Source organism: Rhinolophus sinicus, chromosome 15 (assembly GCF_057876585.1).
Source record: "Rhinolophus sinicus isolate RSI-liver-muscle chromosome 15, RSI-T2T, whole genome shotgun sequence".
Classification (NCBI taxonomy): Eukaryota; Metazoa; Chordata; class Mammalia; order Chiroptera; family Rhinolophidae; genus Rhinolophus; species Rhinolophus sinicus.
This window is the reverse complement of record NC_142515.1, coordinates 43,216,570-43,229,079: the sequence shown is the minus strand read 5'-3', so window position 1 is coordinate 43,229,079 and position 12,510 is coordinate 43,216,570. Positions and strand designations below refer to the sequence as shown.

The following is a 12,510-nucleotide window of genomic DNA, read 5'->3' as shown; positions in this document are numbered from 1 at the left end:
AAAAAGAGTCTTGGGTTTGGAGAAAGATGATGAACTCAGTTTTGTGTGACAATTCAACGTAGAGTTAAAATGTACCCTTAATTTCGTAAGACTGTTTAGACACATCATCATTAAAAAACAAAAACAAAAACAAAAAACCCAAACCAAAAAGCTCAAATAGTAGAATAAACTGTGCCTTTAGCCCACTTCTCAGAGGCATTGCTCACGACTATCAACTGAGCAGACAAAACCTTTGAGCAAACTACCCAGGAAGTGCAGCCTACAAGCTCTTCTACCCCTAAGTTCCATGAGGAATGTCCCTGTTGTCTAGCCATCTCCAAAGCCCAGTTATCTGGACTCTGACCACTCTGTGGACTCTCTCACTTCCCAAGGAGGAAGTGCCCCTTAGATTCTCCTCCCTAACAGTAAATGTAAATCTGCCTCCTACAGAGGCAGAAATCTGCTTCCTACAGCCTAATTACCGGCTAAAATTATATTGAAACATTATGTTAATGGCAAAAACTTCTCCAGTTGGCTCCAATAATTTATTTTGTCAATCTTAAGAATATAACATCATAAAACTGAAGAGTTAGATCTTCATTTAAAAGATGCCTGTTGGAAATAAGTTAATACAATACTTTAAAATAAAACTACTCAAACTCAATCTATTTCTGTGAGTTTTCAAAACCTTTTGAAGATTTCATTTTACCTGCAGAGTTTGTATCTGCGGTTTACAAAAAAGGTGTGTATGTATATTTATTCTGATAGCTAATAGAGAGACAAAATTTCACATATTTATGTAATTCAACATTTAAATATTTTTTATAGGTTTTAAAAAGAACTTCACCTTTTTACAATTGTATTACATTTCTGAAGTAACATCTTGCTCATGAGCTTTTAAAATTACATGAGGTTTTGGGGAAAGATTTTATTTTCCTTACTTAGCTAAAATCTTCAGGAACAGCTCTAGCTTTTATATTTTTAGGAGGCCCTTTCACAGTGTGATGGCAATCTGGCTGACAATCTGATTATTACAGCTGTAGTTGGTAAAGCACTTTATTTCTAAAATTACATAATGGAAAGATGATGTATATATCTAAATATTCCAAAGGTTGATCCTAGTATTGTGTAAAAGGGGAGATTTTTCTCCATAGAAAAATGTAACCTTTAGCTGAAAAATATCTGGTATATCTAGTATCACTAGAAAATATTCTGTTTTTAAATAAAAATCTTTAGGACGTTTAATATTCTGTCACTTAAATTTACCATTGCTTGCTTGAACCCTTTCTTGTTTCCCATTTTGCCCATCCATTTTCTACTTTTCTCCCTATGTTATCTATTTCAAGTGTTTTTATCTTAGTAGACTTAAGTCAAGGGAACAACTCTTAGATATTGTAATTCTCTTCATTTGTTTATATTTTTATTTCTGCTCTTCTATAGCTTTATTCATCCTACTCTTTACCAATTCCTTTAATTTTGAAATTTTTCTTGCTTTGTGAGTTGAATGTTTCATTTTTCTTCCTTTTCAAAATAAAGGCTTATAAAACTATTACATTCAAGAATATAAACAGTAACATGTATTACAGTCATTTTTGTTTTTTAATTTGTCTAGTACTGCATTTTTTATTTTCTCTTGTATTCCATTATTATTTCTCCCTTTTGGAACTTATTGGGGGTTTTCTTCAAAGCAAGCTTGTGGTTTCTGAAGAAACGGGGGAGGCAGCACACTGGCTGCCTCTGAACACAGTTCTCCCTGCAGGGAGGGTAGCGGCAGTTCCATTTTTCGGTTGCTGTAGCTTTTATGATTTTAAGCTGTTCCATCACTAGGGATCAGGGTGGAGGTGGTTAGGCCTCCCTCCAACTTATTACTTAACAACATTTCCTTTAATGGAAACAACAATTTTTGTCCCTGTTTTTAAAAATCTATTTCCATTGGCAATACAGTTGGTAAAATTCTTCCTAGATATTAGCAAAAGCCTCTTAGATTTAAATGTTCCTGTGATAATTTTTTTCTTTCTGTATGTTTTCCAAATAATTTGCATTAGAAACTAGAAAAGGCAACTGTGGTTGGCTAGCTACATCTTAGTGTGAAAACTGTGGGAATACTTTCAATATGCTTCATAAAGCTAAAGGGGTAATGTAATTCACATTTTAAAATTTTGGAAGGCATTCATTTTGACCCCTCCCCTCAGTTATACAAACTTATCAAATTTAACACTCGTTTTTGTTTTTGTTTTTTTAAAGTGGATCCACTGTAATGATTCTGAGATGATCACAAAGGAATTATGTTTAGAAAACATAAGGAAGATAAAGTATAGGTCACTTGATAATAATAACAGTGTCAATGATTTCAGCAGCAAAGTTACATACTGATATGTATTATGTATAAAATAAGTAAACCTGACACATCAAAAATTAAGTTTACAAAGAATACTCATCACCTACTTTAAGTAAATATAAGTAATTTTCCTCATTAAAGGATAACGTGCTGTCCCAAGTGACTGTATTTAACTGTCCAAGAGAAAATTGTAATTTTATTTATCAAAATCTGATTTACAAACAACTGTAGCTCAAGACAAGGTACACATGTGTTCATTATATGTGAGCTAAAATTAAAATTTAAAATTATGGTCAAAGACTGAAAAATGATAATATATATTAACATTTAAACCTATCTCTCATATGAACACATTTTAAAAACCTATGTTAATGATAAAATAAGTCTTATTTGATACCACAGTACCCCACTAACAAAGCCGATTTGGAAATCTGGGTAAAGATGGTAGATTGAATATACACATTTAATTGCATTCCTACCACAAATCTCATGAACACAACAGTAAAGTGATTTGTTTTAAAAAAAGACTTAAGTTCAGAAGAATATAAGAAAGAAGAAGAGAAGAAGAGAAGAAAGCATCAAAATTTTTGGAGCTAGGAAGGCAATGGATGAGTAGTAACTAATTTAAAGGGAGTATTAGCTGACAGTGGGAAAAACTGAAAAACAACTCAATTTTCATTGCAGAATGCCCAAAAGGTTCCAAGAAGGGCAAAAGATAGGAAGAATGACTGTAAGTGTGCTTAAGCAGCAAGTAGACCTTAGACGCCCTCCCATTAAGGTGTCTGGTGATGCCTCTTTCCCCCCAGCAGAACCCTGAGGCTTATTCTCTGGAAAAAGTGAATCAGAGGTTTTCTGGATTTGCAAATCTCTGGAACAGCTGATGGTAGGGCTAATAGGGATTAAGTAAAAGTTTGTAAATTGAATATTGAGAGCCCCCAACCCTTATCCTCCCATCAGAGTGCTAGCGATCAAGTACCTTTCAGAATGGAAGTCTTCACTGAAGAGTCTGACTGACGCAAGAGAAATTTCTTCAAGATGTGTACATGTATACACACACACACAGATAATTTTGAAGGGAAATGGTTGTTATTGATGGAATTGTGTTCCCAGAAAGATATATTGAAGTCTGTCTGTTATAGACTGACTGAATTGTGCCTCCCCCAGTCCCCAAGCCCTAACCTCCAAGGAGACTGTATTTGGAAATAGGTCCTTTAAGGAGGTAATTAACATTAATTGAGGTCATAAGGATGGGGTACTAATTCTATAAAACCTGCTGCCCTAACAAGAGGAAGAGACACCAGAGAGATCTCGCTCCAGGCATGCATAGAGAAATGCCATATGAGGGCACAGAAAAAAGCCAGAAAGAGACTTCACCCCAAACCAACTCTGATGGCACTTCTAGCCTACAAAATCTTGGACTTCTAGCCTACAAAACTATGAGAAAATAAATCTGGGCTGTTTAAGCTACTCAGTGCGTAGTATTTTGTTATGACAGGATGAGCAGACTAACAAAGAGTTCTAACCTCCAGTACACCTCAGAATGTGACCTCATCTAGATATAGGGTCACTGAAGATGTAATTAGTTGAGTTCATACTGGGGTATGGTGGGCCCTTAATCCAATAAGACCGGTGTCCTTAAAAGAAGGAGAGACTCAGACACCCAGACACACGGGGGGGAGAACACCATGTGACAAGAGGCAGAGACTGAAGTGCTACAGCTAACAGGTAAGGACCAACAGGATTGCTGGCAACCACCAGAAGCTAGAAATAAGCAAGAAAGGATTCTCAACAGGTTTCAGAGGGAGTGCGGGCCTGTTCACATCTTGACTGTGTATTTCTAGCCTCCAGAACTGCGAAACAATAAATTTCTGTTGTTTTAAGCCACTCAGTTTGGGGTATTTCCTTACAGAAGCCCTAGGAACAAATACAATTGCCTAGTCAGATCACCCTACAGTGAAGACTACATTCGGCAAGGCTCTTCATGGTACAGGACTTCCAATCAGCTTTTCATTATAATACTCAAATATGAGCAGAAAACCAAAGATCACCTAACATTTGAGGAAATCATACATGAAAATTAGAGGCTGAAACAAACAAAAGCAGAATTTAAAGGAAAGAGATTATGTAGAAAGAAGAACATGTCTAAAAAGCTATTTTTTATATCCTTAAAGGGAAGATATTTTAAACATAATTAGAATAAAATGCTATAGAAAAAGGAACATTCAGAGAATATAACAAGCTCTGAGAAATTAAACACACACGAGTAGAAATGAAAAGATTATCTGAAGGGTGAAAAGATAAAATTGAGGAACCCTATCATAAAATTGAGCAAAAAGAAAAAGAACTGAGAAAGAGAAAAAAGATTAGAAAATTACAGAATCAGTCCATGTGGCTATATAAGTGAATAAAAGGAATCCTGGTTAGAATAGTGAAAATGGAGTAGAGAAAATCATTAAAGAAATAATTTTAATCAAATTTCCCACAGCGGAAGGACAAAGGATTCCCAGATTAAAAGGGATTATGAGGGTTTAGCAAAATCAATTACAATTACAAACACCAAGGCACATCATCATGAAATTTTAAAACAATGAGACATAGAGAAAGATCCCACAAGCAGGTAAGAATCAGAATGGCTTCAGGCTTCTCCATAGCAGCATTAGAAACTAAAACACAATGGAGAACATGCCTTCAAAATTCTGAAGGAAAATTATTTCCAACCTAGCATCTCAAAAATTTTACCTCTCCAATAGCCTTCTTAGGAAGGATGCATTTCATCAAAATGAGGACGTGAAATAAGAAAGAGGAAGACAGAAGATTAAGAAATGTGAGGATGTAAAACAAGAGCGAGTCCAGAGTATCTACTGGATGAGAATGCACTAAGAAGAAATTCACACAACTGTGGCAGAGTTTGGGTCTAAATTTGCAGTAAGAACAGAGAACACCAAATAAATGGGGGAAAAACACCCCAAAACCAAAAAACAAAACAAAAAAAACAACCCAAGACACCAAAAAACAAAACAGAAAACCAGACAATGAATAATACCAAGGAAAACAGACTATTGTGTGGAAAAGGAATGGGAATGACAGAATACAGATCAGAAGCAAATAGTGTTTACAAAGTGGAAAATATTATATAACAGATACTGATTTAAATGCTTTATGTTCGGTAACTCATATAATTCTCACAACCACCTGAGAAGGTAAGTACTACTACTGTTCTCATGTTACAGATAAGGAAATTGAGGCACAAAAAGGCCAAATAACTTGTACAAAGACGCAGCTAGTAATGGATAGGGCTGGGATGACAACCAAGACAGCCTGGTTCTAGAGGCTGTGTTCTTTATCTGTATATCCTATTGCTTCTTTCTATCTTAGCCTAAATAATGTAAACATTAAATATTGATACAACCCAATTTACACTGTTCTAACACTGGGAAGCTATAGAGACAGGGAAATATGTATGTGTATAATGTTACATTGGGTAACTACTAAATTATCTTTAATAGAAGTAAGTGAACTGATGATGTCCAACTGAAAAATTAAGAAACAGCAATATAAGTATGCTATTTAGATATGGAAACATACACACTAAAGGATTCGGATAAAACAGTTGAAAGTAGTTCCCTCTAGAAAGAAATAGGGATGGGGAGAGTGGGGAGCTGTTCTTTTTCGTAATATGTCTTGAAAAATGGTTTCATTTTAAAATTATAAATACAACTTTGATAAAAATAAAAACTAAATTAAAAGTAGATCAGAAAGAAAAACTAAACAGATTAACATGTGGCCTGACAAAACAACTTTTCAAAAAAAATTTTTAAAGCCAACCTTAATCAGTGGGTTAATCTTTACACTTCCTACGTTTATTAAAACCCTTGAATCAAATGAGTATTTTTAATCCAAAATGAAAAGATGCCTGGGGAACACTTCTTGACAATAAAAAAAAGTTCTTTAGTATGTTTTTTATCCCCTTCTATCTCCACCCTAAAACTAGTAAGCAACTTCAGATTTTACCAATTGATAAGAACTGTGGAACCAGTATGTGATATACTTGTTCATTTTCACCCAAATATTCAGTCAAAAATTAGATCACTTTCAAAACTCAAGTCAATAAGGTTTTAGAAGGCCATTTCTAGGCCTTTGAAAGAGTAATCTCCCAGAGTTTTCCCTGTGCTTTGTTCTTGCTCATAGTAAATCTCATGACCAAATGTCTGATTTTGATTTTTATGTGCTGTTAGACAATCTTTTCATTGCCACTTTTCCCAACATTCTTAGAATAAAAACACTGGTTTCCTAGAAAAGCTATAGCAATTATACACCACTTGGAAGTAAACACTCTATTTTCAAGTCATGAGATGGTATAAGCCTGAAAAAATTCACAAAACCATACTAATTCTTCAGTAAGTTTATGTTTCAATTACTGCAAGACTGAAAGACTTTAAGTAGGCCATAACAGCCACACTATACAGGAAATTATATCCTAGGAAAGCTCTGTTTTAAAAATAGGCAAAGGAAGAAAGGAAGGTTGCCAAAATACACAGCACTTTCCATGTGTTTTGATTTGAACACAGCATCTGTTTTATCAGGTGCAATCTACTATTTGAAGGCTTACAGGGAATGGTAGTAGTTATGGTGGGAAGAAGTAAATTAATAAAAATTGTGTGCTTTCTGAAAACAATTTTGAAGTAGATATCAATGGATTTTAGGTAATAACTAAATACCACAAAGAATGCAGGCTTTGGGATAAGTCAGACTGGACTGTATACTTAACCCAGCAGAATCAAAGCTGAGAAACTAGAGCAACCCACTTAAGAAATGTACACTCTTGTAAACACAACTTAATACCTGATAGGCTTAAAAGTCAACTCTTCTTCCTTTTCTTATTTGTTCATTCAAAAAATATTGAGTGCCTACCATATACCATGTACTGATCTAGGTATGGGAATATAGCAATTAAAAAAACAACAAAACTCTCTATGGTGGGGAAGACACACACGTATACAAATAAATAATATAATACCAGATAGTATAAGAGGCTATTAAAAATATAACAGGGAGATTTTAAGAAGATTAATTTTACTAAGAAACTGCAAGACAAAGCAAATTTGGATGGGATCACCATACAGGAAAACTTTATGAGAACAAAGTTCTGATAAAACTGTTATAACTGAAGATTAAATTGGATAACTAAGTTTAGGTGAAACTCAGTAAGAAAGTAGTATTCAAAATTTTTATCAGAAGTAAATTTAGGTTGGAAATAAAGAACTGCCAAGACTTTACAGAACTTTCAAAACCTTCCAATTTCATCGTCAACCATTTTGATCACAGTTGATTTAGACGCTTATAGGTTCTGCCTTAGTACTGGTTAAGCTGCCTCATTGCCCTTGGAAAATATCCATATAGCTGTGGCCCCTGAAAGTCTACCTTGGAATTAATGAGAAGCACATTCACTGGCTGGTTGTGAAAGCTATTTCAACTTTGTCATGAAGCTAGGATCCTCACCTACTTTTCTAAAGGTAGAAGAGAAAGAATAACATATTAGAAGCTGAAGATATTCAATCTGGAACCATTCCTGCCTTAATGATCCATGTGACCCTGGGCAAGTTAATTCACTTCTCAGAGCCCATAATAGTAGAAGATTTTCCCTACCTACTTTATATAGTTGTAGTGAGAACCAGTAAGATAGTGTGGTATGCAGAAAGTCCGCCTTCCCCAAAGAGGTCCATGTCCAAATCCCTGGAACCTGTGAATATTTTGTGACATGGTAAAGGAGAAATCAGGTTGCTGATGGAACTCAGGCTGCTAATCAGCTGACCTTGAGATGGGGAGATGATCCTAACTTATTCAGGAGGGCCCAATGACATCACCAGCGTTCTTATAAGTGGAGCAGGGAGGCAGAAGAGAGAACCAGAGAGATTCCAGTGTGAAAAGGTCTCAGCCCAAAATTTCTCACTTTGAAGATGGAGGACTAGAGCCATAAGCCAAGAAATGTGAGCAGCCTGCAGAAGCTAGAAAAGGTAAGGAAACAGATTTTCCTCCTGGAGCCTCCGGAAGAAATGTAGCCCTGTGGATCCATTTCAGATTTCTGAACTTTAGGACTGTAAGAAAATAAATTTGTGTTAATTTAAGCAAATAAGTGTTTGGTAATTTGTTGAAGAAGCAATTGGAAACAGTAATATACAAAAATATTCTGAAATTGGTAGGGAATTACATAAATGTGAGATGTTGTTATTCCAACATATCTCAGTTTAGGCTATTTAGCAGCCTTAATGGCAGGCAACTTGTTCACCAGTAGGTCTTCAGAGTTGTACCACACTATTTCCCTGTAAAGGCTGATGACCTGCCTTTCCTGTCCTAGTGCCTGACCATTTTTGCTTTTAGCTCTCATTTTATCTGTGAAGCAGAGTTGATTATCATGTAAATGTCAAACCAACTCCAGCCACCTGCCTTTCTACTTCGCCAATAATTGAAGTTTCTCTTCAATTACTTATTCTTTTGATATTCCCAAAAGGATTATTAAGAAAACTTCTTTTAGAGTCACAAAACTATAGCAAAATTAGGTACAGATAATTCCTACTTTGCTAATAATGAGTTATTTTCTAAAAACAACTGTTTTTAGACAAGGCAATATGTGAAGTATATATCTAGTACATACACATGTATATACATTAACACATATCAAGTTTTACAGTATTTCCATCAGTTTGAGTAAGAATGTTAAAGCATTCTCTTCTATAGGTTAAACTATATTTAATTAATGAAGCAGAATTAAAATTTCAGGGTTAGAACATGTTATCAATCCCAAATTTATAGAATAATTAGGTAATAAAAATTTGAGTGTTGTATTAAGGGAATAAAATGCATAAATCCATGTTTCTAAGTCTTCAAAAATTAACAAAGTTAAATTGATGCCCAGTAAGAAATGAACAAGTATTTTTATAGTGGTTCTTAGGCCAATCCCTAAATAACACCATCTTTTGTGCTCTTTTACATTAATTTACACATGACAGGCTTATTTCTTTGTATCACAATTTATTATACCTTCATATTTCTTATTGTTATCTTTTTTTATTTTAGGGAATGGTATTTGTGTGCCTGCTGATATATCCTCATATTATTCAAGCTTCTCATCTAAATTTCATTTGCAATTTGTACTTAATTTTTTTCCCCAACAAAATCACGCAGACTTGTAAGGGAAGATAGACTACCATAAGCTCAAATATATACACAAAGACACACACAGAAGCACACCAGTTATTTCATATCCTGGGTATATAAAACTTTATAAGTGAAATGGGCCCGAGGTTGAGAAATATATCACCCAATACTTCAAGTATACAGTTAATGAGATTCAGAAAAAAAAATCTCATTTATTAATAGTATCACAAAGACTCCAAATAAGGAGGAATGTTTTGGCCAGTACATTTATTCAGGACTGGCCAGTAGTATGCTCCCATATTTTCATGGTGTTTGGAAATGACAAGCAACTCATATTTTTATCTTTCAATAGGGAATTCCAATTAAAATATTACATAGTAGGGCAAAGTGTCATTTATGGACTAGTGCAAGGCTGTGAAGTGTTACTGTTTTGCTTTAAGTACAAAAATTGACAGTAATTTCATGTCTATTGAATCTAGTAATAAAAACGCTTGGATTGTATTTCACGTTTTTTAGTTTTCATGTCATTTTTCTAGCGAACAGTTTTTTAATTTTATTTTACAAAAGTATTGGTCTATGACTTATTGGAAATTAAAAAACAAAAAACTGTTTTTTTAGTATAGGTAGCTTGAGAATCACTATTAATAGAAAATAACTATTAATAGAGGATAAGTGCTTGTTTCTAAAAATGAACGTATGACAGTACTATAAAACAATACTTAAAGAATTGATTATAATATACATTAAAATATGTCCCTTCAAGCCATTTGTAAAATTACTTTATATTACTAGGACTTAACGTGGTTCCATCTCTTAATATGATTTTACCAATCCTAGATCTAACAGACAGCTATATAATAAAAGGATAGACAAATTTCAGAGCTCAACTAAGTAATTTCTCTACCTCTGCTAGATATATTCTACCATTCTGATTGATGTGTATATACTTCAGTTCAAAAATTAGTTTTACATAAAATAAAAAATGACTACAGAAATTCAATAGAATGGGTTAGTTATAAAAGGTTCATAGCCTCCTCCCCCCAAAAACACATAAATAAAGAATCATCACCTGATCTTTGATAATTTGCTGAGGCTACCATCCGAGATCCCTTACAAAGAACCATGGCTATATACCTTAAAAAACTGAAAACAGGTATTCAAATAAATCCTTGTACATGAATGTTTATAGAAACACTATTCGTAATAGCCAAAAGGTAGATAAACAATCCAGATATCTGTCAATGGATGAATGGAGAAACAATGTTGTCGGAGTGGAATATTATTCAGCCATAAAGAGGAATAAAATACTGATACGTGCTACAAGGTGGATGAGTCTTGAAAACAGGCTAAGTGAAGGAAGCCAGACACAAAAGCTCACATCTTCTATGATTCCATTAACATGAAATATCCAGAATAGGTAAATGCATACAAACAGTAAACAGATTGGTGGTTGCAAGGGGCTAGGTGGAGGGAGTAAATGCTTAATGGGTATGATGCTTATTTTGGAATGTACTAAGTGCTACTGAATTGCTCACTATGAAATAGTTCATTTAATGTTATGTGAATGTCACCTCAATGAAAAAAGAACCATAGTTATTGATGTGCAGTTATCTCAGTACTGCCTACCCCTGTTGAATAACCACTAATAAACTATGCTTCTACTAGTGTCTGAAAATTCACTTCATCACAAATAGTAAACTTAGGTGGGGAAGGCCATTTACTATTAAACAAACAATATGGGAACAGAAATGTGTAAAAAATAAAAACAATGAAAGTAAAAAAAAAAATTAAGGAATGGGGAAAAGGAAACTGAAAAAGAAACACTGAGGACTGAAGAAGAAATCACTACAAACAGAATCTGATTCAAAAGGAATAAAGACTGCAATTGTCAGTAGTGATGAGGTATCTGCATATTTGAATTAATTAGAAAATAACAAAACACCTACGAAAGAAGGAAAAGGTTTGGGGGACAGAGAGGTAGTATATTCTCAGTGTGCCTATAAATTTACAAGGCTAAAAAACAGACGATCCCCCCAACCTCTTATTGTACTGGAACTTACAGACCAAATGAATAAGAGATATCCAATTACTCATCTGAGAATACGTATTTAAATGTGAACTGACAGTGAACTATTTTTGACACTCCACTTTGGAAATTATATTCAAAATTAGTTTTAAAAAAGACTAGTTTCAGAACTTCACATTTGTATTACATCTTTAACCCAAAACATTATTCCAGCTGTTTCTAAAATAATGACAAATTTTCTAGTCTGGTATATAATGGATACATTAAACTAGAATTAATTACTCATAAAACTATACTTACATATTCCTTCACATTTTTTGTTTTCACAGCTTTGTATGAATAATATGCAGGATACAGCATTCCAAACACCAACCTAAAAGTAAAAAGTATGAGAAGACTAATCAAACAACGCTTTTAACTACTCATGAAAATATCACCTAACAGAAAAGTAAAAAGTACATGGAAAACACATGACAGTGTAAATTTGTATGAAAGCAAATTTGTGTATAAAGTAAACCCACTCAGAAAAGCAAAGTGAAAGTACACTTTTTTAAAAAATAAAAGACAATTTCAATATTCCAGATACAGTTTCATGGGAAAAAAAGATTTTCTTTTTAAACTGCCGTTTAAAACATTTTTTCTCATTACAAAAAATATTCTGTGGTTCCTTGAAGAAGAATTAGAAAATGCAGAAAATTGCGAGGAAAAAAAAAGAAAATTGGGGAAAAATAAATTGTCCCAACCCTACCAGTCAGAGATAACCAGACACTTTATTGTAGGCAAAATCCTACTTTTATCCATGTGTCATATAGCTAAAATGTAAACACACACACACACACACACACACACACACACACACACACAAAATCTGTAGCAAGGAGAAAGTAGTCCTTCACTACATTAGTTTGAGAAGCACTGGCTTCTAATTATAACGACAGTGCTGTGAAACAATACTTGATATATTTATTACAAGATGAGTTAAAATAACGAAGCATTTAAAAAACGATTAAAT

The 12,510-nt window shown here is 33.9% G+C and overlaps 1 protein-coding gene across 1 annotated transcript in view; it reads right to left on the bottom strand.

The window, feature by feature from the left end:
• The window catches only part of REEP3 (receptor accessory protein 3), an 81,279-nt gene that overhangs the window by 36,301 nt on the left and 32,468 nt on the right, over nt 1–12,510 (bottom strand). The window contains exon 2 of the mRNA XM_019731789.3: nt 11,799–11,871. Within this exon, the coding sequence (XP_019587348.1) occupies nt 11,799–11,871 (73 nt within the window). The remainder of the gene's footprint in view (nt 1–11,798; nt 11,872–12,510) is intronic.